General features: G+C 39.5%; 1 protein-coding gene across 1 annotated transcript in view; it reads left to right on the top strand.

The window, feature by feature from the left end:
• The window catches only part of LOC127574583 (1-phosphatidylinositol 4,5-bisphosphate phosphodiesterase gamma-1-like), a 190845-nt gene that overhangs the window by 102412 nt on the left and 61984 nt on the right, over positions 1 to 26449 (top strand). The window contains exons 4-9 of the mRNA XM_052023701.1: positions 148 to 195; positions 15869 to 15953; positions 19381 to 19461; positions 22124 to 22158; positions 22900 to 22972; positions 24422 to 24523. Coding sequence (XP_051879661.1) covers positions 148 to 195; positions 15869 to 15953; positions 19381 to 19461; positions 22124 to 22158; positions 22900 to 22972; positions 24422 to 24523 — 424 coding nt within the window. The remainder of the gene's footprint in view (positions 1 to 147; positions 196 to 15868; positions 15954 to 19380; positions 19462 to 22123; positions 22159 to 22899; positions 22973 to 24421; positions 24524 to 26449) is intronic.

Genomic DNA, 26449 nt, shown 5'->3' with positions numbered 1-26449 from the left:
CCACCATGTCTGTGCCGACCATAATGCCAATTTAAACTAATCCCTTCTCCTTGCACGTGGTCCATAACCTTCCATCCCCTGCCTGTTCATGTACCTGTCTAAATGCCTCTTAAACATTGTTATCATTGGTCTGTATTCTGTTTGCAGGTGGCTCAAGAAGCAGTTCAACATGATGGACAGAAACAAAGAAAACAGGTGAGTGGCCATGACCCGCCGTGATTTGACAAGGTTTTACTGAAATGCAGGAGATTTTCAGGATTCTTTCTTGCTGCCTCCCACCCTCTTTATTTTCCATCAGTCTGTATTGTTTTGACTTTGGTTTTCAAAGGAGTGCAGAATGTTTTGTAACTTCCCAAACTCCCGCACCCCATACATCCTGCCAAGATGCCAACTCCACATGGAATCTGGTTCCAGAGAAGCCGGCTGACCCTCTATAATTACTTATTCTGCATTTGTGAACCCAGAGAGATTGTTCTAGGATGAAGAGGGGCTGACAATGGTTTCAGGTGAGCTGAACAGTGAGTGCAATTATTTGGAGCTCTTTCCAATCAGGTTGCCAGATGGGAAATTAGTAATTTGTTAGAAAGAAGGCTGTGTGAAATGCTAGGTCTGACTTCTCTATATTACTCTCTCCCAGTTTCTGTGACACACACTGAAGGTGTGTGGGAGGATGAAGCTAAGGCTGCAATCAGCTAAGGCTGACCTATCCTCAACTGATATCATTCCCATGCATCTTTCAGTGTGGACCAAAGGATCATGATCAGGACGCCCTACCATGGTGGACTCCACCTTGCCATAGGCATGCTGAGGCCAATTGTAATGCACCCCACTGCCACCCTGTTGATCAGCTAACCTGGCATGGAACTGCTATTGAATTGGGATCGGCAAGTCTCCGGGGTCAGTACTGCCTAAATGATCAGGAGTAGTTTTGTAAATAAATTTTCAATATAAATATTGCTGCAGTTCTTTCCCTTGTTTAGCAGAGACTTTTGTCTCCATTTGTCATCTTTGCACAGTCACATAAATTAAATCAGGGCAATTCGGTCTTTTCCGTTGCAGGAAGTGAATGGTGGTCTCTAATCACTTACACACAGCAGCAGCTCTACCAATGTCATAAATGCTCAGAGGGAAATGGATATCTCCTTTAATGTTTCACCAGATGTCAAAATCAATACAGGCAGGAGACATTGTCCTTTAGTAGATAGAGTAGACTAGAGCTTTGGGTATAGGTTTACACCCAAATGCTGTAGTAACTAAGGATGTTGCTGGCTCAGCTGACTGACAAAGTAGAGACTGTGGTTCATTTGGTTCATTTCCACTGCCTCCGTCCAGGAATGTGTCTCAGGGCTGGTATCTGGTTACCCCCTTCACTCTTCTGAAGGGCCCTAATGGAGCTTTCAGCAGCATCAAAGGTCAGATTAGGAACTCTAGTAGACCCCTGAGACTTCTCAGTTTTGAATACTTCATTGAATCTATTCTCTGAACACTGGCCGTTATGAAGTTGTCTGTTATCACTGAATCCTTAAGCATCAGCAGAAATTTCAACTTGTTCTATGCTGTAGTGGTAACTTTGAAATAATTAGCTCACCCTCTGGTTATTTCTTCTCATGAGATAAGGTGAATCAGGATATACTCTTATCGTTGGCCCAGATTTGTGCTGTTGTAAAGCTGGGAAATCAAACAGTATTGCCTGTAAGTTCCTTTGTGAAACTGAGGGACTTTTGCTTGAGTCTGGTTTAGTGTGGATATCCCAGAGTTACTGTCAGTGAGTGAGTGCATTGCTGCAGGCAGGCAGCTTGCAGCCTCCTCAAACACAATCAAGGGAAACCACCTTCAAATTCATGTGAATTTTTGGCATTTACGCAATTGTTCTGCTTTAAAATAGTCTGAACATCTTACTCAAGGGTCCAAAAGAGTCTGTAATGGCAGAGTGGGCCATAATCACAGCTCAGCAAACAATCTAAGAAGTCAATTTTGTGATAAGATTAAGATAAGATTTCTTTATTAGTCACATGTACATCGAAACACACAGTGAAATGCATCTTTTGCGTAGAGTGTTCTGGGGGGCAGCCCGCAAGTGTCGCCATGTTTCTGGAGCCAACATAGCAGGCCCACAACTTCCTAACACATACATCTTTGGAATGTGGGAGGAACCCAGAGCACCCAGAGGAAACCCATGCGGACACGGGGAGAATGTACAAACTCCTTACAGACAGTGGCTGAAATTGAACCTGGGTCGCTGGCGCTGTAAAGCGTTACGCTAACCACTACACTACCGTGCCTGCAATAATTTTCTCAAGTGAATATTTCGAAATCTAAAGGGTTTTAAAATAGGATTCTCTGATCTACGGGCTGTTCCCAGGGACACACACAGAAACGGACATCAACTGCTGCTGGAAGGTCATCAACTCGGTAAAGACGCTCTTTGGTCTGCCCGAAACTTGTTGGTCTTCCAGCACTGCGAGATGTCTGTAGGGGAATGCTGCCGGCTGGCACATTCCAGGCTGCAGGAGTATGTGCTGAGGGATGCACTGAAGCTGGGCACAGCCAACGCAAAGGCTCGGTGGGGAAGGACTACAGTTTAGAGTTCTTCTGCCACTAGAGAGGGAGGGACGGGGACAGGCGAGAAAGCCCCTAAATATTGTAAATACGGGACCGGGTAGCTTCCAGGGAGCCACACGTGTGGCATCGGTGCTGTTTTCTATATAAAAAGGTAACACTAATGAATGATCTGTACAAGAATGTAAAGGTTTGCACTGTTTTGTAATTGTATATAGTTTGTCTTTTATTATGAATAAAGTTTATTTTGTATATAAAAAAATTAAAAAAACCTATGGTTATGATGTTTCAGCTTCTACTTTTAATCAACATCCCAATCATTAACACTCTGTATAACTTTTAAAAAAGACTATCAAGTATTGTGTGATTTGCTTCCTCGTCTGTTTGTGATAAATCTTTAATGTGATTGGCTACTCAACCAGCTTGACGACATCATAGTTGCTGAGCTCTGTGCATCCTCCTTGAACTGCCTGCTGGCAGCAGCAGGCTTTTGGAAAAGGGGAACAGCATGCTACAGGGGTTGCTAGATTTAATTTAGTAGTATCTCTCTGTACTAAGCCTTAGCCTTTCAAAATAGTTTCTTCATATAGATTGCAGTATCTCTTAAGTGCTCCCACATTTCTCATTGAGACTTCCATGATTATTCCTTCCCTATATCACACTACCATACAAAAGCTTCCCTGCATCATTACGCCCAATCTCCAGGAAAAAAATAACAATGAATTAACAACCTCTCCCTGTTACTGAAGAAAAATGCGGTATTTCTAAATTAAAAACTTATGTAAAATACTGAAATATAATGTGAATTCTGCTTCCAATGATGACATTTAGAATGGCAAGGAAAATTTTGCCTCACCTCTCAGTAAATAATTTGTTTTAAGGTGTGTGCATAACGTAGAAGGGTTCTGAAGCTGTTTCTTCATAGGCTTCAGCAGAGTATTTGTAGATCTTTATAATATGTCCATCACACTTGTATTGCACAGCCAGCATCCTGCTGCAAACATCATGCTCAGGATGCTGTGCTGCTTAATTTACACCCAGGTATCACACTCTAGCCATCATGCTCTAGACTTCACACTTTGGTGCAGAAACAATCAGAACAAACTGAGACTCAATCTGTCCTCTTAGGAGAGGGAGCCATGGCACTCGTTGAAGCCTCCCTGATGCCCTGTGTATCTTTTGTTCCTCAAGCAACACTAAGAAACAGATTAATTATCTATCAATCCATCTGTCCACCTTTGTTTGTTTGACAATTTCTCTCTTTATTTATCTATTAATTTTTCTGTCAATCAACTATCAATCTATTTAAATCTGTTTTCCTTTCTTTCTTATATTTCATGTATATTATGCTGTTGTTGCAGTACCTGGCATCAATCTCTGCTACCAGTAATATTCAATCTGTCAGGAAGTGATACCCCTGCAACATCCCTGCAGTATAAAATAGTGCAGACTGTAGAAACCAACTGAGGACTTAGTCAGAAATGCAACATATTATTTTTGTGTCATTTAATGAGGAATAATTAAAGGAAGAAAGTTCCTTTTCTGTAACGTATTAAATCCTTAGGATTTTCCAAAGCATTTCACCGCCAATGAATTGCATTAGGAAATATCGACGCTGTTGTTATGCAGGATAATATGGGAGCCAACTTTTGCAGAGCAGTCACCCATAATCAACAGTGCAACAAATAACCACTTAAGCTCAGGCTGGTTAAGGGGAAAGCATTGGTCAGCTCATCCAGTTTTCTTAGAATAATAACATGGATTTTTAAAACTTTTTTTTAATTCCCTGATGCAATGTGTGTATCACTGGATGTGCTGCCATTTATTGCCCCTTATTCCCTTACTGCCCTTGACAAGATAGAGAGCTACCAGCTTGACAGCTGAATGCCTTGCTAGCCCACTTCAGGGTACAGTTAAGATCTTCTGGATCTTAATTAATTAACTTAATTTAGATTCCTCAGTTGCCATTGTGAGAAATGAACTTATGCATCTGGATTCTGATCTTTTGGTTTACTCATCAGTAACATAACTACAATGCTACCATACCCTACTGGACCAAATAAAAGGTTTAACATTTCATCGTAATGACAATGTCAGCAGTCCAACAGTGCTGCATCAAAGGGTCTGTCTGAATTACATGATCAAGTCTCAGAGTGGGGTTTGAGCATGCAGTCTCACTATTAGACAATAGAATTCAGAAAATGCTGGGAATATAGTCAGGCAGCATCTGTAGAGAAAAATGCTGTTTCAGTTCTGATGAAGGCACTGTAAGGCAAGTCCTTTACAAGCCTCTGATCCTACACCAATCTCATACCTTCCAAAATGGGAGCAACACCCTCCATCCCTCTGATCTATCTTCTGACCTCCACCCCTGCTGAGACCCAGGGACTGATTCCCTGATCTCAGTCCTGAACCCCTATGATTCAAGCACACAATGGAGGCTCTGATTTCCACAATCTCTGCCCGCTACCTGATCACTACTTCTGCCCAGCCCAATCCCGCACCCCCCCCCCTCCCCCACGCTCTCTGGCCCCAGTCTTCCACCCAGAACTCCCTTTCCTGTCCATTTACCTGAAATTTGCAGCAATGAAACTATGATTAAAATGGTCAATGGCGTACTCTAGCTATGACTGTCCAGTGTGCCTGTTTGGGTGACATTTTAGGCCAGAGTGAATGGAACTTAGTCAAATGGTAGAGTGACAGAGAGATGGAAAGTACAAGTGACAGGTTTGGGCAAGAAGTGCAGGGATATGATTGTGTCCTTTCAACACATTAAGACAGATACACACTCCCGCCCAATAAAGATCTTTGTCCTCATGCTACAGAGTGACAGATGAGATCTTTCTAAGCGTCCTTGCTGATGTTTGTTCATGTATCGTTGGTGAGACACATGTGCAGGGAAAAGTTTTATTCTTGAAGTCTGCCTGCAAGGGTTAAGCAAGAAGTGGCCCTAATTGGAAAGAACTTTAAATACCTTCAAACAGTGAATCTTGTTCTTGAAGTATAGTCAGATGCACTTGAAACAAACAATAACATGAGTGAGCAGAGAAGAGAAACGAGAGGATCAATTGATTTATAAACCTGTCTTTAGTAATGGGGCATAAGGAATCATCTAAGCACAGTGTGAAGTGAACACAGAGGCTTATACACCCACAACGGATTCCCCAGTTTTCATTTCCTTGCCATTTTAAGCCCTTCTGCTAAAGATGCCAATTTATTTCAGTGCTGAAGCACCCAAATGAGAAAGAGGCTTGTGAAAGTAGGTCAGTGTTCTTGATGACAGAGGCAGCTTAGAGCGGAGTGGTGAGAAGGAAGCAGTGCCAAGGCTGAAACTCAGTGGGCGTCACTGAGAGGAAGGCCAAAAGAGAAGCCTGGAACAACCATAAAAGTGTACAGAGAAACTGGGGAGAAAGACAGCCATTTGTCCCATTTCAATAAAGTAATTAAAATTTCTGTGCATTTTGCAAATTTCTAACCATTTTCTCATCTGGAGAAAAGAAAAAGGTTTGAATTTACATCACTCCACTTCAGACTGATCTGCATTAAGTTTTATGTCTCTGTTTTATATCTGCTAATCTCATTCATTTGTCTCCATGCTACTGAAGTCTGCTACTGACCTGCTCATAATTACCGAGCCTTGTATCTTTCAAATATCTATGGCCATATCATAGAACATCCTTCAAATATCCATGGTTTATATAACAGGAATAGCAATGGATCCATTGTTAATCCCTGGGAGACACTACTGACAATCTCCTCTAAAGAATCCTTACAGAAGGGAGACATTTGGCTTCTGAAGTTAACACTGCCTCCCTATAGATGAATGTATTCCATTCCATTTCCCTACTTTATAGCCAAAGCCCTGTAAATTATTCTTTTTCAGTTGCCTATCCAATGTCCTTTTGAAATCCCTGATTGGCTTTGTGTACAGGAACAACTTCCATATTGTCAGCACTCTGCAGAAAAATGATTTTTTTCACGTTCTTCTGACTCCTTTGGCCTTCATTTTGAAGCTGATTCCTCTGGTGCTTAAACCATCTTCAAGCGAGAATAACTTTTCTATTTAGCTTTCTAAACACATCCTGATCTTGTAGACCCTTATCAATTCTCCTCTTAACCTTATTACAGAAATTCCTTCTCGCTGGAACCATTCTCGTAAATCTCTTCAGCATCCTCTCTAGGATCTTGCAGCTGTACAAAACATAAGGTAGACTGCACTTAGAGTATTGTGTATTGGTATTGGTATTGGTTTATTGTTGTCACTTGTACCGAGGTACAGTGAGAAACTTGTCTTGCATACCGATCGTACAGGTCAATTCATTACACAGTGCAGTTACATTGGGTTGGTACAGAGTGCATTGAGGTTCTGAGTACAGTTCTGGTGGCCACATTACAGGAAGGATGTAGTAATAATAGAGAGAGAATAGAGAAGAGATTCACCAGGACATTGCCTGGATTGGAGGGCTGTAGTCTTAAGAAGGATTTGGATAGGCTGGGTTTATTCTCACTGGAACGTAGGAGGCTGAGGGGTGACTTATGGAGGTTTTGTGCGTGGCATAGACAGGATACATAGTCAGAATCTTTTTCCCAGGACAGGGAAGTCTAGAACTAGAGAGCCTAGGTTTAACGTGAGAGGGCAAAATTTAAATGGGATCTGAGGGGTAAGTTTTTCAGAGTGGGTGGTGAATATCTGGAACAAGCTGCCAGAGGAGGTGGTGGAGATGGATACAATTACAATGTTTAAAAGGCATTTGGACGGGTACTTGGATATAAAGGTGTAGAGGGATACCGGCCTAATGCGGGCAAAAAAGATTAGTATAGATAGGCATGGATGAGATGGGCCAAAAGGCCTCATTTCTGTGTGTATGCTTCTATGATCTTCAAATCTTTAACTTGTAGTGCCCATTACTGGATGCCGGTGGCCAAACTAGTGCTTCATATAGATTCAACTGAACCTGCTTTAAAACTCCTCGCCTCAATTCATGAAGCCCAAGATGCTTTTATGCTTTGCTAACCATTCTATCAACATATCCTGCCACTTTCAAAGATTTATGCACACCCACAATCATGTCCCTCATCTCCTGCACACACTTAAGAACTGTACAATTAAGACACTATTACCTCCCTTCCTTTTTTCTGCCAAAATGTTTAACTTCACACATCAGTATTACATTTCATTTGTCACTTATTTGCCTATTCTGCAAGTCCATCTATACCTCTGCAAATTTTATGCCACACATCCATATACAAATCATATATACAGTATATAAAATAATTGATCCCAGCATAGATCCCTGGGGAACACTGTTGTGAACTCTCATCCAATCAGAAAAGCAACTATTTACCATGATTCTCTGCTTATTATCTTGAGGATTTTATTTTAATTCGTGACTGACATTCAGCTTTTATTCCTCCGGCTTCAATTTTATTCCAGTTCTAGGAAAATCTATCTCCTATCCCTTAGCCTGAGTTATATTCTGCATCTCTGTATCCTACTCCCTTACATTCTGGAGTTATCAAAGCCCTGATGTCTGTTTTCTAATTTTGCCTGTGCTGAAGTACTCCATCAAAAGGCTTTCAAATGTCCTTAAACAAATCTACTGCACTGCCTTCATTGGTCGTGTTGGAAACCAATTTGCATAAAGCAAGTACCACAAATACCATTTGAATAAATCATCAAATATTCTATTTTTTAGTTATTAAATGTTTGATATATACAGGTGAAACCACAGAGAAAGCTCCGTACTCGTGTTTAGACAGTGCTGTGGAAACACTTGCAATGACTTGCGAGGACAGGCAAAGCCTTTTGGTTTTTCATCTCACACAAGAGACAGCACCCCCAACAGCACAGCACCCAGTCAACATTACACTGAAATGTTGCCTAAACTATGTACTATTATTGCATAACAATGCAAGCCCTGAGGCTCATCTGACACCAGAGAGTTAAAGATAGTTTGAGAGAGAAGAGGAAAGTGAGTTGGAGACAACAAAATAGAGAAAGAGGAAGGAAAAACCATGAGATTATCACAGTGTTTATTGATTTGTTATTGTCACATGAGATAGAGTGAAAAACTTAGTTTTGCAAGCCATCCATACAGATCATTACAAGACATAAGTACATAGAGGTAATACAAGGGAAAAGTAATAACAAAATGCAGAATATAGTGTTGCAGTTACAGTTACAGAGAAAGTGCAGTGCAGATAAACAATAAGGAGCAAGAGCCATGACAAGGTAGATTGTGAGGTCAAGAGGTCATGTTTAATGTACAAGAGGTCTGTTCAATAGTCTTATAACAGCAGGATAGAACCAGTCCTTGAGCCTGGTGGTATGTGTTTTCAAGCTTTTATATCTTCTGCCCGATGGAATGAGGAAAAAGAAAGAATGTCTGGGATGGGAGGGGTCTTTGTAGACAGAGTCCATGTTTCACTAGTATTCCAAAAGTTCTTATTACTGATATCCATCTTTCTTACAACATAGAAGGAGGCCCTTTGGCCTATCAATCCTGTGCCAACTTTCAGAGCATTCCCATCAGTCCCATTCCAACAATTATTTCCCCATAACCTACTCTCTCTCATTTGCCTATGAACTCCTCCCAACTCTCCCACCACCCACCCACACCAGGGGCAATTTACATTTGCCAATTAATCTACCAGCACATTGTTGGGATGTGGGAGGAAACCCACACAGTCACAGGGTGAATGTGCAAATTCCACATAACACCCCAGGTTAGGATCAAACCTGGTGCAGTGCGACTGCTGCTCTAACTTTTGCACCACTGTGTCACCTCAGGACCATCTTCTCCATCCCCCATCCCTGAGTTTTTTTCCTCTACTCTGAGCTCAGCTCAGTATAGGATTACAGAACTATTGGGAATGGGAGAAGGCATTAACCTTTTCAGATATAGCAGGCAAACAGGCAGTAAAATCTCTAACAAAACTAGTGGGCAACCGTGTAATTTGAGTGAGAGTGAAAAATGAGTGATTAGTTAATAAGCAGCCTTTGATTTTAATGGAAGTAAAAAGTAAAAGGAATTAGAATGGTCACAAATCATTTTGAAAAACATGGGACTGTGTTTTGCTTAAGAATGAGATTAAGAAGCAGTTTATACTTGAATCAAAGTTAGATTCCAAGCATTAGAGCTGTCGAGTTACAGAAAACAGGAAATATGCTGGGAGTTATCAGCATAATGCAGGCATGTAGAAGATCAAGCTAAAAGGGCAGGGGATTGAAATTTCTTACATTAGATTCCTTTTAAACATGAGAGGTCTCATTGCAATCATTACTGCAAAAAATGATGCAAATTTGAATTCCTTTCTCAGTCTTTGCCCCAGAAGGTGGTTTGTATGCTGGGATATCCTACTTCTAAGGGATGAATACCGCAGACACTGCTTCTTTAAGGTCAGACTTCTGTCATCTGTCAGATTTATGGAAACTCTGTCAAACTGCTGCTCAGCTCACTGGGTCTGTGTTCTGGCCAATTACACAAGACCCACAGATGGAAAACGGAATTGCTGCTGCTGCCCTCTGCTGTGCAACTGTGTTCATAACAAAGAGTGAAGATCGCTCTGAGGAAAAAAAACAAGCAATAGAAATGGTCCCAGACCCAGAACTTTCTGGAAGCATGCAGAAAAAATGGCAAATATCTACATTAGGCTCCAAAAATTAGGAAAATTTATATGCCAGTGGTGAGATTTACCTAATGTAATGCCATTTTATGGTGTGGAGGAGGAATAATTCCAACCCATGAGGCATCAACGTACATCTTTGACTGCCAGCAAAGCCATGGCCCCAAGCTGCCTTTCAAAGCTGCTGAAATGCACACAGAGGTAGACAACCCAGTCCTAACAGCCTGCTGCACCATATAATGCGATCATGGCAGATCTTGCAACCATTGCTCCTACACCTCATAACATTTCATGCCCTTGTGTTTCAAGGAACTATCTACCTCTGTCTTAAATATGTTCAAATACTCAGCTTCCACTGCCCTCATAACCCCTGAGGAAAAATGGTCTTAAATGAGCAACCCTTTATTTTTTAAACAGATTGCTGGTTCTTGGTTACCTCATGAGAGGAATCATTCTCTTTACTTATCCCTATCAATACCCCTCAGGATCTTACACGCAATTTCTAATTAATTGGTTTATTATTGTCACACGTACTGAGGTATGGTGAAAAACTTTGATTTGCATACTATCCCAACAGATAATTTCATTACATCAGTACATCAAAGTAGTACAAAGGAAAAGCAATAACAGATTACAGAATATAGTGTTACAGTTACAGAGAAAGTGCAGTGCAGGCAGACAATAAGGTGCAAGGCCATGATAACGTAGATTGTGAGGTCAAGATTCCATCTTATTGTACAAGAGGTCCATTCAATAGTCTTATAACAGCGGGACAGAATGTCATCACATGTAATCAATTCACCTCACTCCTAAACCCCAGTGTTTATATGCCCAGCTTATCCAACTTTTCCTCATAAGGCAACCTGCCCATTCCAGGTATCAGTCTGATAAATTCATCTGAATTGCTTCCTGCACATTTACATCCTTCCTTAAATAAGGAGACTAATACCATACACTCCAGATTTCACCTTACCAGTACCCTATATAATTGTAGCATAACCTCCCTACTTTTGTATTCAATTCCATAGCAATAAATGATAATATTCTGTTACCTTTCCTAATTAATTTATTATACTTGCTAACTAGCAATTTGCAAATCCTGCCAGTAGGACACCTATCTGCATCTCAAAGCTCTGAAATCTCCCACAATTGGTAATCGATAATTGGTTTATTATTGTCACTTGTACTGAGATACAGTGAAAAACTTTGTTTTACATGCCATCCATGCAGATCATTCCAAATATAAGTACATTGACGTAGTACAAAGGGAAAAGCAATTACAGAATGCAGAATCTAGTGTTTTGGTTACAGAGAAGGTGGAGTGCAGGTAAATAATAAGATGCAAGGGCCATGGCAAGGTAGATTTGAGAGATCAAGAGTTCACCTTAACAGACAAGAGGTCCATTAAAGAATCTTATTACAGTAGGATAGAAGCTGTCCTTGAGACTGATAGTGCATCTTTTCATGCGTTTGTATCTTCTGCCCGATGGAAGGGGGAGAAGGGAGAATCACCAGGGTGGGAGGGGTCTTTGATTGTGATGGCTGCTTTCCCAAGGCAGTGGGAAGTGTAGACAATTTTACATTTTTTCACATAGTATTCCATTGGCCAAATTTTCATCCACACATTTAACATATCTATATGCATTTGTAAACTTCTTATGTCCTCTTCACAACTTACTTTTCTACATATATTTGTGTCATCAGGAAAGTTAGCAACCCTACCTTCAGTGTCTTCACCCAAGTCATTTGTACATATTGTGAAAAGTTGAGGTTGCAGTACCGATCCTGTAGCACAGCGCTCATTCTATATCAGAAAAGATTCATTTATATCTGCTCTCAATTTCCCATTGGCTGGCCAATCTTCTATCCACAGCAAATGAGCATTTATCAAATGCCTTATGGAATAGCATGTCAACAAATATTCCCCTTTATTCACAACACATGTTACTTTTTCAAAGAATTCCAGTGAGTCGGATAATCATGATTTCCCTTTCACAAAACCATATTCACTTTGCCTGATTATCTTGAAAATTTCTAAGTGCCCTGCAATAAAGTTGATAATAATTGATTCTAATATTTTCCTTATGACAGATGCTAAGCTAACTGGTCTGTAGTTTCCTGCTTGCTTTTTCCCTCCATTTTTAAACAAAAGAACTTACATTTGCTATTTTCCAGTTTGATGAAACTTTCTGTGAATCTTGGGAAGCTGGAAAATTAAAACCAAAGCGTCATCTCCTTGAGTAGATTCAGAAAAAAAATTTGGTAACATTTTCAAAATAAGGAACAGGACGGAAAGGATAGCAAGAGAGAAACTGTTCCAATTTAGGGAAACTTCAAAAAACAAAAGAGGAAGTTAAATGGTGATTGGGAAAAAAAGATTGAAATGCATCAATAGGAAAAATGTTTTGTACAGAACTTAGAATGCAATAACTGACAGAGTGTGGAGGAAGATTTAGTCACCACCTTCAAAAGAAAATTGGACGAGTAGTTGAAAGTATATTGCAGGACTATGGGAAAGAGTGAGGAATTGGGCCTGTTGGCAGTATTGTGATGTGGAAGACAGCAAAACCTTTGTAATTGATTTAGAACAATGATATTATACATTCTACTAAGTTTATTAAAACCTTGGGATATGTGCAGCTATCATTGTTAAAAACCACTGGTGTGGTAATGGTTAATGTGTTAAACAACTTAATTAAAGTTGGTTTCTATAGTGATTTGTCATGCAACAGGAAGCTGTTTGATTATGTGTAACCAGTGGAAGATTTTCCACTGATAAAGAGAACTTCACTTTTGGACTGTAATTGTAGGCAGTGTCAATTGCCTTAAAACAGAGAAGACACACTTACGTTCACTGTTGCCAAGAATCCCTGATAGTTGAAGAAATGTGAGAACACTGTTTTGCTTAAGAATTGTTCTTTGGATTGAGTGAACTTCTCTTTTGAACCATGGTCACAAATGGTGTCAAGGGCTATTAAAGACATTTGCTGTTGCCAAGGATCTCCACCAGAAGAAGGGTTATGACAGTTGAGTTTAGTTTAATAGGGCAATCTGTTTTTTCCTTGATACTAATTGCTTAATAAAACAATTTTCTTGAACATATTGTAGCCCACTGTAATAAACCAGGATCTTGCAACAATGGCTTTGCTCTTGAGGAGAGACAACATGAAGATGAAGTGCCATTCTACATATGACTAGCGGTGCCACCTTGAGTATTTATGTAGCGGGCCCAACTATTCAATGTATTCATGAATGAATGATAACAATAAATGTTGTAGACAAAAGCATAATATTTCAGACATTAATTGATAGATTAAGTGCTTAGGAAATATTGTGACGGGTTACTGTGAGATCATCCATTTCAAGCAACAAAATGGTATTGTCTAGAAAAAGTGGGGATCCAGAGAGTTTTAAAATATTCGTGAACACTGATCACTAAAATGTAGTAGTTAGGTACAAAAAGTAACCCCAAAGAGGTACTTTGAACATAAACACAAGAAAATAGGACCAGGAGTAGATCCCTCAAGCCTGCCCCCATCCCCTTTCGATATGATCATGGCTGATCCACCTTGTGTTTATAATGACCTGGCCTCCATCACCCTCGGGGGCAGAGAATTCCAGAGATTTGCTACCCTCTTAAGAGAAGAAATCTCCACACACCTCAGTATTAAATGACCAGCCCCTTATTTTGTAGCTATTCCCCCTTGCTTGTGACTCTCCAACTAGTGAAAACATCCCAATTTTTACCCTGCCAAGCCCCCTTAGAATCCTTTATGTTTGAATGTCACCCCTCATTCTTCTAAACTCCAAGGAATATAGACCCAAACTGTCTGGCATCTGTTGATAGAACAACCCTCTCATCCCTAGAATTAGCCTGGTGATCACCTCCAATGCTACTACATCTGCAGTATTGTAGGTGCATTACCTCTGCAAAATCCTGCAACTTCAGTGGACAGATAAATGAACGAGCGTCAGTGTTCTCTCCCAGACTATTGTCCCCATCACTGAGGCTCTGATTACACTCACTCATTGACCAGGCCACATCATTCATGTGACTGGCACTTGCTACTATTTTCCCAAAGCCCCCTAGAAAAGATGCAACATCTTCACTCACTTCTGGGAATCCCTGGATTGTGAGCACTCAAAATGGGGAAGGGACATTTGGGATGGAATTGAGCACAAGGAATCCCAGTGTAAATGGCAGAAGGAGCATCCCATCTCACAAACTACCCATGCACCTGTTGTGTCACCCATCTCTTGTCCCTTCTTTGGTTCCCACACTGGTTTCATACATCACTCAGATCACACAGAGCTAGAGCGGAATCAAGTCATCCTCGATTTTGAGGGACTATCCAGGTGAAGAGTTATGCATCGATTTTAGTGAGCCATGCTGTCATATTTTCTTTCTTAGATTCATTATATTTTTTACATCTTGAAGAGCATTGTTATGGGATCTGAAACTATTAGCTAAGAAACTGAAAAGCTGCCATGGTGGGTGTAAATGATGGTTTGATGACTTTACTGTGGTTTTCATATATAAAGAGGCACTTATTGGAGAAAGATGGCAATATCTCCGTCCTTTATTGGCTCTGAATTGTTTGTGCCTTTTTTTTCATTGTATTATTGATTGGCAGGACATTTTGACTTCAGTACCAATCAGCTAGACTGGCATAGTAACCGACATTAAATTATTTCAATATTACAATATACACTGATACAAATTAGCTCCTTTCCCCTTACAATTCCCAGGATGACATCATTAGGATTTGTGGTATGCCACCTCTTCTCTTTTCCCTTATAATTTATGTATGGTCCCAATATAATGAAACACTTTTGAACAACTCATCAAGAGGTGTTGATTGACATACATTGGTCGACAAACTATTGAACAATTCTGCATTCATTCAGCATCTTACAATTTAACCAGGAGCAGAAAGATAGCGGTTGAGTTCTAAGATGAGGTTTCATTCTCCACACTGGATACCGATTCTATAAATAGGGGACATGATCTCAGAATATGGGGTCAATCATTAGAACTGAGATTGGGAGAAATTTCTTTACACAGTGGGTTGCAAATCTTTGGAATTCTCCATCCAGAAGGCTGTGGGTGCTCAGTTCCTCAGTACATTCAAGGCTTTTAAGACACCGAGGAAATTGGATGATACCGAGATTGGGCAATGATGTATCAAAACATGAGCTATGATCTTATTGAATGATCAAGCATGTTCATGGGCCCATATTAGAATTATATGAATGGCCAGATGCTTGATTTGGCACTCACTCAATTCTACCTCTGCCTTTCAGTAATGCCCCCCTGCAACTTTCTCTTATTGCCAACGTAAGCCAGTCACTTGTTTTCTCTTTCTGCTTTTACTTATTCCTGCCTCTGCCTTTCACTTAATCTCAATTCTGCCATTCCCTCATCGCCTCCTCATGCCCTTTACTCATGCCCACCATAACCCTTTCCCTTGTCCCCAGTCTGCTGTCACTCACTCCTCCCAATTCTGCTCACGCCTACCTCAGGCATCAATTCATTCCAACCCTCTGCCTTTCGTGCATTTCTCTCTTATGTTCTTTTCACATTCTTCCCACCACTTTTCACTCATTTCTACTTCTGATTTTCATTCACTCTCATTTGATGCAGTTATGCTGTATGATCAATATGATGCTTTATTTTTAACAGTATCACTGTGAAGGATCTAAAGGCCATGCTTCCTCAAGTCAACTACAGAGTCCCAAATATGAGGTTCCTGAGGGACAAGTTGTTGGTAAGTAAAAATAATTCAACCACTGCTCTTGAATTTGTTCCACATTTCTGTGGATCAGAAACAGTAAGTCTCTTAATATAATCCTGAAAACACACTTTATTTTTTTCCCTGAAAGATTTTGCTAAGGGATCACAACATTGGAAATGGAACACTTCTAATATCATCATGAAGTAATTCCAAGCCGACCTGACCCATTGACTTGTAAGTTTAGTGCAGTGATGCTGAACTTCTAAGCAAGCTCCCAAGCAAGTTTCATAAAACTTCATTTCCCTTACTACAGGAAAGTGCCTCTACTGAGAAATTGTATCACTTCTATATATAAGAACACTTAACAAAAAAGTATTAGGCCATTCAATCCATTGAGCCTGCTGGAGAGCTCATTAAGATCATGGCCAATCCAACCTTTAGCCTCAACACTCTCTTGGCTGGCTCTCATAACCCTCGATTCCCCTCAGATTGGTATTGGTATTGGCTAATTTAGATACCTGCCTCAATCTTGATTTTATGTAATGATTCAGTATCCACAGCTCCCGGGGAATTCAAAAAGAATTTTAAAGATTTCTAATCCTCTGAGAGAAGGGATTCATCTCATTACTCTGACCCTATGCCCACTGGTTCACAACCACCCCTTCTCACCAGATGAGGCATCCCCACAACATCTACCCTTTCTCTCCCCCTCAGAATCCCACATATTTCAATGAGGTCATTACCTTTGTGGCTCCATTAGAATTGAATTTCTCACAGAGGGAGAGTATTTGAAAGAGCTATCCAAATAGACCCACTGTCTGCTCTTTTCTCATTGCCCTCTAATTCTCTCCTTCATATACCCACACCTATGCACGAAAGGCAGAGGGTTGGAATGAATTGATGCCTGAGGTAGGCGTGAGCAGAGTTGGGAGGAGTGAATGAAAGCAGACTGGAGACGAGGGAAAGGGTTAAGGTGGGCATGAGTAAAGGGCATGAGGACAATACACACCTATCCGATAATAATGCCAATTTCAGTTTGGTTATGAGCAGGTGTGTGCTGCATGTCTGTGTTTTCAAAAACCTGGACAAACTTGTGCCTTAAACCTTTATCATGCATCAAGAGACAGGTATTAAGGGTGGAAGATGAAAGCTCCAACCTGTTAAATGAGGGATATCTTTCCATTTTACTGAACATTTCATAACAAAAAGTGTGTAACTGAATGTTGGGGATATCAATGAGATGTTAAAACTTTTATTCTGCTTGCTTAAGGTATTGCCAAAGATCCCATAGCACTATTTAAAGAACAGGAGGCAGTTTTCTTTGACCAGCATTGTATTCTGTCAAACTCACCAAACACAGATCAAGTGTCCATTCATTAATTATTTTCATGAGAGTTATTGTGTGCAAATTGTTTGATGTAACCACCTACAAACAACACTTCCCATATTTCAGATGTAGTTCTTTGCCCATGTAATGTTTTGGGATGTCTTGAGGATATGATAAGCTATTAACATAAACAAAGGTCTTTCATTTATTCTTTACACGATTCTGTCATTATGTCAGCTTGTCATTTGATTATGGTTGCCAAGATATTATGCATTACTGCAGTTCCCTTGTGACTGAAAGAACCATGTAAATCTCCCACTACTGAACATGCTATTGTAATCTCTGATAATTGCCATTGTTTTCAGCTTCCTTGCTACTAATGTAAATGCAACACATGATGCCTGTACCATTTTTCCTCACTTCTACATGCTCTATATATGGGTCTAGTAACCAAGGAATCCATTTTATATATTTGGCTATGTAGGAAAAAACATTGTTTATAGAATGACCATGACCACTGCTGGGTGCTGACAAGGCACTAAAACCTTATCAGCAATATAAAGTAAGTTCTATACCTCCCTAATGCAATGTTAAGGGAATTAGATTCCAGTGTATCACTCTGCTGATGGCTTCAGGTTTTGAGATGTGTTTGATGTAATTTGAGAAAATCAAGTTGCAGGAGCAGGCACTGATTCTAATAGAGCTGAGTTCACACTCCCTCCTATCTCCAGAGTCTATTTTACTGCAGAGAAACCAAAAATAAGAGTAAGAACGGACCACTCAGTCTTTTAAGCCTGCTCTGCCATTTAATATCATCACTGCTGATTATCTGTTCTCACTCTTTCCCTATATCCCTGGATGTCTTTTGTAGAAATTTATAAAGGTCCTTCTCAAAATTATTCAGCAACTTGGCCTCTACTGCTTCTATGGTAGTGAATTCCATAGGTTCGCCACCTTCTTAGTGACGAGTATTCTCCTTATGTCAACCCTGGATCTCTTGCCCTGAGACCATGACTCCTTGTTCCAAACCCTGCAGCCAGGGTGAACATCCTTCTCACATCCACTCTGTCTGGACCTGTCAGAATTTTGTAAGTTTCATTCTTTTAAACTCTACTGAACACAAACTCTCCTCTAGACAAGTTAATCTCTCCTCAAACAGTTGCTCTGCCATCCCAGGAACCTTCACTGCACTCCTTTCTTAGGTAAGGAGATCAAAGCTACACACAATACTCCTACTGTGCTCTCATTTTGTCACCTGGTTGGCCCTGCTGAACTCTATACGAAGCTGGGAATTCTTGCCCTTTGGTGAAGGTACCACATCAGAGTTTATGAAAGGTGGCATGGGTTTGGATGTATGGTCAGAGTAACTGCTGTTCATTTTGGAGATGGTACACACTGCAGACACTGTGAGCTGATGGTGGAGGGAATGAATGTTCAGGATGGTGGATGGGGTACCAGTCAAGTGGGCTGCTTTACCCTGGATGCTGTGACTGGATTTTGGGTGGTTTTGCAACTAGGGTTGGTGTCAGTGAATTCCGGATTGAGGTGGTTGGAAATAAAGTCACTCTAAGGATACTGGTTGGCTCAGTAGGTGAGTTCATCAATAAAGTATCTTTGTTCATAACCAAATTACTAACTATTTCCAGTATCTTAGAGAGTGATTAAGGGAGACAGTGAAACATAATTTTTTTTTATTTCTAAAAAGTCGCAGCAAGCTGAAGAACTTGTTCTGAAAGAAACTGAAGGTTATTGTAACACATGCAAACAGAGCTCAAATTCTCTGGATCATCGTGAATCTAGTCCAGTTGAGACTTGGGGAATATCATGTGCAGCATAATTGCATAGGAATCAATAATATGGATTGTAATATTACATTGATACCCTAAAGCATTTGCTGCATAAAATCTGGGCTCAGTAAAATAATTTTTTTAAGATTTTATCTATAGATTTAATAAAATGAGAGGATCCATGAAGAGGCATTTTGTACTTGGCCTGCAGGCAAAGATCAGGCTGCATGAACTAAATTATTTGCAGCTCTTTCCAATAATCTTAAAGCACAATGGTGCCTCTGCTGGTGAGTATGAGACAGGCTGTAGATTCATAATACCTGTGCTTTGTTCATCTTCCTGACAGGAGCTGGACACTAGAGTGGATATGAACTATGGGCACTTTGTTCAATTCTACAGAAACCTGATGTTTGATGCACAAAAATCCGTGAGTATTTGCTTGGAAGGTTGGACCAACTGCAAAATCGATGTCCTGGTGAATGAATGTGTAAATGTTGCCCCTTCTGTAACATAAAAGATATACACGAAATCAACTCTACTGCATACAGGATCTTCTGTTTTATAAAGTAATTACATGATCAACTATTTCATTATAATACATATTCAGTCTATTGTTTTCTATCACTATATACAATGATCCTATAATAAATGATCCAATATTCCTTGTATTATTGACCATCTTTGCTTTCTTTTATATTACATAGAGGGTGAACAATTTCCCTAGTCTACATTCTGCTCCTATTACCTATGATACACTACACAGATAGATAGGTATCTTTATTAGTCACATGTACATTGAAACACACAGTGAAATGCATCTTTTGTTTAGAGTGTTCTGGGGAAAGCCCGTAAGTGTTGCCATGCTTCCGGCGCCAACATAGCATTTCTATAACATATTATGGGAAGGGAACTACAATTTTAAATATGGCTACTTAATTTGGTGGCCACAAAAATAGAGAAGGCCACTTACTGCGCCGCTGAAACTGTCTATTTCAAATGAAGGTCTATTTTGATATTTTAATTTTCAGACAATCATATGGTTTTGCTTCTTCCTTCCTTGTGTGTTGTGTGTGAGTATTCCTTATTGTATTAGCCAACATGGTTATATCCCAACTGCAGGATGCCAAGGATCATCATAAACTGGTGTTTGATAGTGCCCAGTGCCAGAAAGGATAAGAACACACAAGAGGGACCAGCAGCAAGTGCTGTTGGCATTGCTTTGACACTGATCTGAAATTCTAGGCCTCCAATTTCTACTGATATTGAGTAACCTACCCTGCAGTCCGTAGGGAATTGCCAGAAGAAGCTCAGAATGATTTCATCTTTTGTTTTTGCAGGGCTACTTATGTGAGGGATCACTTTCCACTCCTGCAAGCCCAGGCTCCTGTCCTGTTGCAGGTTGAAGTCGGCTGATTGTCCCCTCTCTAGCTGGTAGCTCCTTCAGAATGCCAGTTTGACAAATGCAGTCTACTAGCTCCATGTTAATGAAATTGGGCCTTAAAGAAAAAATAATGTTAACTAAATAGGGAGATCTGTGACAAATAGATTTATATGAAGCTAAAGCCACTCAGTTTGGACCTGAAAAGGATATATCTGGGTTCTTCCTACATGATATAAAACTAAAAGAATAGATTCCAAAAGAGACTTGGATTCCAATGCAGATAGATTGTTAAAATACCATGGACAATTACACAACATAATCAGAAACATTAATATAATCTAGAGGACAAGGATACAAGGATGTAGGAGTAATGTTACCACTGTACAAATCCATAGTTAGACCACAGCTACCATGCTGCAAGTATTTCTGGACACTGCAGAAAGGATATATTTGTCTTGGAAGCAATGCAGCACAGAATGCTTATTGATTACTAAGAGGTACTTCATATAATCAAACCATGACTTGATTACATCATTTCTAAAAAGAAAGTTTTTCTGTTTGTGGGTGACCCCAGAATAGGAGGCAATACATAGTGTTAAAGCCAAGTCTTTCAGGAATGAAGTTATAAAACCTGACAGACATTTCTGCAAATAGCAGATGATGGTAGGGCAATGTGATTTCAAAACTAAGACTGATTGTTTTTTGTTAACCAGAGTTATCAAAGAAGTGGGAATAGGTGGAGATATGGAATTAAGTCACAAACCAGGCATTGGCTTATTGAATGGTGGCAGAAATCCAAGGGACTAAATAGTCTATTCCTGTCCCTATGTTCCTAAAATAGCTTGACCTCACAGCAGCAGTCAAAGATTGTTAGAAGGTACATTCCACTTCCCACTGAGAATGGAAGTAAATCACGCTGATGGTGTCTGGACCTTGTGGCTAATTTCCTGAATAAAATTGACTGCAACCTCAGTGGCAAGATCCTGCTCCGTGGCTAGAGGTTCAGGGATGTAGATCTGCCGTATTGTGGAGGAGGTGTGGGGAGATGGGCACAGATGAGAACAGACCCCCAACCATAATAATGCCAAGAGAGATTTTGAAAAGTGACTTAATACTCACTGGCTTGGCTGCCTCTCAAAGGTGTCAAAACACTAAATGCTGAGTAAGTAAAACAGAAAATGCTGGAAATACTCAGCAAGTCAGGCAGCATCTGTGGAGAGGGAAGCTGAGTTATCATTTTAGGTCACTGACCTTTCAGAAAATTCTTTGAACTGTTGAAAGAATTTTTAAATTATTATTTAATCAAAACATATGAACTAAAAGTTACCTTAGTCTCTTGTAGCTATTCCTCTTAACTGTTCCTGCACAGATCCCCCCTAGCTTTGATTGTTTAAGCAAGCTCCCTAGCGTAACTCCCCCCTAGCTTTGATTGTTTAAGCAAGCTCCCTAGCGTAAGTGGTGAGGTATTGCCACAACTTTGTGTTCCAAAACAAAGGTGAGAATATGCTGGTGAATTGCTGTCAAAGCTTGGGACTTATGAGTTTGTGCATATCCTTCTAGATCACTCCTGGTTATCCATTATTTGCACAAATCCATCCAATCCCATCAATTAAATTCTCCCAGAAGTCCAATAGTTAATAAATCATACCTTGATTACATCACAGCTTAGAACTTATTTCTAAATATCTGTTTTGTTTTGTGTGTACAGATAATTGAGCAGCTGGAGCTGTCTTTTTCTCTAAGGTAAGGACATTTTCATTGAGTTATCTTGAGTGCTTTTTTTTTTACATTTTTCACCTTTTACTTTTGCTCCATGTAAAAGTGGATTCATGTCACAAAAGCCATATGACAAACTAATTCTCATTTTCTTGACCCTGGAATGAAATTTGATATGACCAATCATCATTGTGTTTATGATTTTTTTTTCTGTTAATGCATTTTTTGGCACAGATGATTTAGAAGAATTGTATCTGTTTAATCATTGATATATAGAGCACAGAGGAACACAAAATCAAGGCCGACATTGCCATGTAGTACCAATTGCTGCTGTACCTTAGATGAGAAGATAAAGTGAGATTCTATCCAACTTCTCAGGTGGTCGTAAAAGATCTTGTGTTACATTTTGGAGAGTAAGAAATACTGCCTGGTTTTCTGATCAAAAATTATCCTGTACCAAAAAATTATTAAGTCAGCTTACCTGATCAGTATTCTCTTGTTTCTGAGGACTTAATTAGCAAAATTTGCTATGTTTCCCATGTAAAACATAATGAAAAATAGGAGCAAGCTTGCCAAATGGCCCATTGTGCCATTTGATATCCTCAGTAAAGAGCCTGAATTCCTACATCGTTCACTTCATTAACTGTCGCTCTTTCCACAGATGCTGCCCGACCTGCTGAGTTTTTCCAGCTTTTTCTGTTTTTGTGTCAAATAGTCATGTTCATAATGCAAAATTCTGCTCATGTTTGGCTATTTTATTGAACACAGGAATGTGGAGAGGCCTGAGCTCTGTCAAGTAACACTGTTTGATTTCCAGAAGTTTTTGCAATATGATCAGAAGGTAAGCAATCTGAAGATTGATTATTCCTACTTTATACTGGTGAATGCACTTCAAGAATATTTCATTGGCTGTAAAGGTTCTGAAGTTGTGAAAGAGACTATAAAAGAAAACACAAATCTTTGAAGTAACTTAGCCAGTACAGCAGGCTTGACAGAGAATCAAGCAACCCAACTTGGCATGGATCTCTGCCATGCTTATATTTGGAATGATTTATACATTTTGGAATCATAATCATTTGGAGAGCCGTTGATACATTGGAGAGAGTTATAAACTAAATCCCAGTATTCTATGTAGCACTACACATTGGGTCCTGCAATACAATGGTTGATTGTGGGCAATTATTTTAATTGTGAAGGTTCACAGATACCAAAACCTAGTTTTTAGGGCTGCATCTAGAGTGGGTTTTGGAATAGTTTAAATCGAGGGGATACATTTCACATTTTACCACAGTAACAGTAACAACTTTCTTGAAACATCAGGTAGGAGGTACAGAAGCCTGAAGTCCCACACCATCAGGGTCAAGAACAGCCACTTCCCTTCAAACATTCAGTTCTTGAACCAACCTACACAACCCTAATCACTACCTCAGCAGAGCAATACTATGACCATGTTGACTACTTTGCACTACAATGGACTTTTGTTTGTTCTAATTGTGTTCTTTTTTGTAAAAATTGTGTGTAGTTTATGTTTAATTTATACTTTTCTTGTGAATGTTGTGTATTTGATGCTATGTGCCTGTGATGCTGCTGCAAGTAAGTTTCTCATTCCACCAGTGTATACATGTACTTGTGCACGTGACAATAAACTCAACTGACTTTGACAACCATAGTAATAACTTTATTGATACAGTCCTTTTAAGGTAATAACATACTTCAGTAGAAGAGTAGGCAAAAGTTAACATTAAGCCAAAGAAGATGTTGGACAGGTGGCCAAAGAGTTCGGCTTTAAGCAGTGCCTTAAAAGAGGAGATTGAGGTGGAGAGGAAAAGATGTTGAGGGAGGGAATTCCAGGGTTTGTGGCCTGGACAGCTCAAGTCATAGCAGCTAATGGCAGGTGACAACTATAAATTGCTGGCTTATCATTGGTATTGCTTGGGCAATTTTGCACACTGGGAATCAAATAGAGAAGTGACCGGAAAACAAAAGTTTGAGCTGTTGAAATGCTGGTCCTCAGAAGTGAATGAAAAGAGGTGTGGACTTTTGGAATTCCACTTGCCAATGGTAAATGGGAAGAAATTTGATACATTGATATTGAAGGTAATAGAAAGGAATATAACAAAATGTTAGCAGCATGTGCAGGGAAAGTTTTTAATCTCAAATTATAATCTCTACAATTGGAAGATGCCTAATTCATCCAAGTACTATGCATGGATGACATTTATTTATTTGCTTCTTGTACTTATAGGTCTGGAATCAGACATCATTAATTGTGTGGTTCTTGTTTCCTTAGGAAAGTTGGGCAAATGACACGAACAAAGTTCGGGAATGCATCTTTAATTATTTTAAAGACCCCTTACGGGAGACTTCAGACCCTGTTTTACAACTTGATGAGGTAGATAGAGACTTGCCTTATTATCTCAATTTTCAGTGAATGCTAAGCTCCATATGTTCTTCTTTTGAGAGAATTGCCAGTTGCTGTGGTAGTTTGGCTCCACTTGCAAAGAGGTGCCAAATAGCCCATCTTTAGCAATGACATATTTAAAATTTAAATTTTGTTTTCTTGGGGGAATGAGATGGGAAAACTGGCAGTGGTTCCCATTTGTTTCTCACTCATTAGGGAATTCAAGGGAAGCATCTCTCATCTACTGAGAGACAGCAGGATAAGGAGAACATACCCCTAATACTTTGAGAGTCGAGCTTTCAATGCTTGGAACACTTGAAGAAAGTTCATTGACATAATGTTTCTTCATGTGAGAATTAAATGAACAAAAGTTAATCAAAGAATCACAACATTGGATGTTGTTTTATGCCAAAAGTGCATGACTCTTTTTCAGACTGACATTCCCTATCACCTCTGAGGATCACTCATGTGCAACATGTTTTATTTAAAATGCTTTCAATATGAAGTACTCTATGTGATGTCATCTGGACAAGAATATGTTTATGCTTTGTGCATATGGACCGACTAAAAAAACATGCTGTCTCATTAATTATGGCATTCATAACATGGGGTGCAGAACTCACCACAGAAATTTAAACGATTCCCCTATCCATTCATGCAATTTGAGCAATATCATGAACTGGCTTACATGAGCTAAAATTTATTGCAATGACTCATAAATGTATTCAACCCAATTTTGTGGCTTGCACAAGTACAGAAGGATTTTCTTCTCTATTGTGCCAGAGCTATAAATTGGAATTATAAAAAGGTTTTTGGCAAGATGAGATAAAAAGTAGTGAAATATTGCGCTAAATCATTTGCATGTGAGTTAATGTGGACTAAATCCATCTGAAAGTTTGAAGCTGCTGCGTCATTATATAATTCAGGTAGTGTTTAAAGTAATTGAGGTAACCAATTTATATCATTCAGTCAATAATTAACAACACAAATACCCTCATGTTTCGATTCTTATATCCGCAACCTCCTGCTAAATTCCCTGAACACTCCTCCAAGACATTTCCAGTTAAACACCTCAAGTAATCTCCCCCACAAATTAAACAAATACTGATGCTGAACGATGTATTAATGCATCTGTGGATATTGGAATACCGAAGATACACAATCCTGTTATAAAAGAAAACAAGGTGATATTTAAATAAGGTTTTTTTCTGCTGATTCTAACTTATTTAGTTTTGAGTGTTTACAGAATAAAGGTCTGCAAATAAACACTGTTGGTTCGAAGGCTGGGAATACATCTGTTCACATTATGTATTGCAAATACAAGCGTGTGGGGAGGTTTCCATATCAAAAAAGCCATAGTGAGAATCACTCTCAATGTGGCTTAAGTTCTCTAGCGAAAACAACTACTATAATTAGGAGATTCTAATGGAATGATCTGAAAATGCTACTACAATTTGTGATTTAAAGTTAATTTGGGCATTGAGCATTTTTAACTTACAGTAAGGAACTGCTCCACATTCACAGTTAATGACATTACAACTTCTACACTTCATTCTGACAAATTGCAATTGCTTTAATCACTCTTTGCAAAGATTTTGATCACTAAATAGTAGAACTTATTCCCATAGCCTCACAAAAGCATGCCATTTCCTTCTAAAGTATTAGGGAACCTGTCAATATTGGATGTTTTAATATCAGCAGCACACATATGTTTGAGGAAAATTGATATCAATTAGTCTGACACTGCATGAAATGATTAGAGACTGAATTTTAAAACAAGGTGTCCAGGTCCAAAGTTTCCCTTCCAACTACCATGCAAATTTCCGACCTTTATCTATTGCTTTCCTTAAACAGAGGGCTGCTTATAATTTGTTTTACAGTGGAAAATGGAAATAGACTATTGTTCTGTTCTTAAGT

This window comes from Pristis pectinata, chromosome 9, assembly GCF_009764475.1.
Source record: "Pristis pectinata isolate sPriPec2 chromosome 9, sPriPec2.1.pri, whole genome shotgun sequence".
Classification (NCBI taxonomy): domain Eukaryota; kingdom Metazoa; phylum Chordata; class Chondrichthyes; order Rhinopristiformes; family Pristidae; genus Pristis; species Pristis pectinata.
This window is presented reverse-complemented; position numbering and strand designations above follow the sequence as displayed.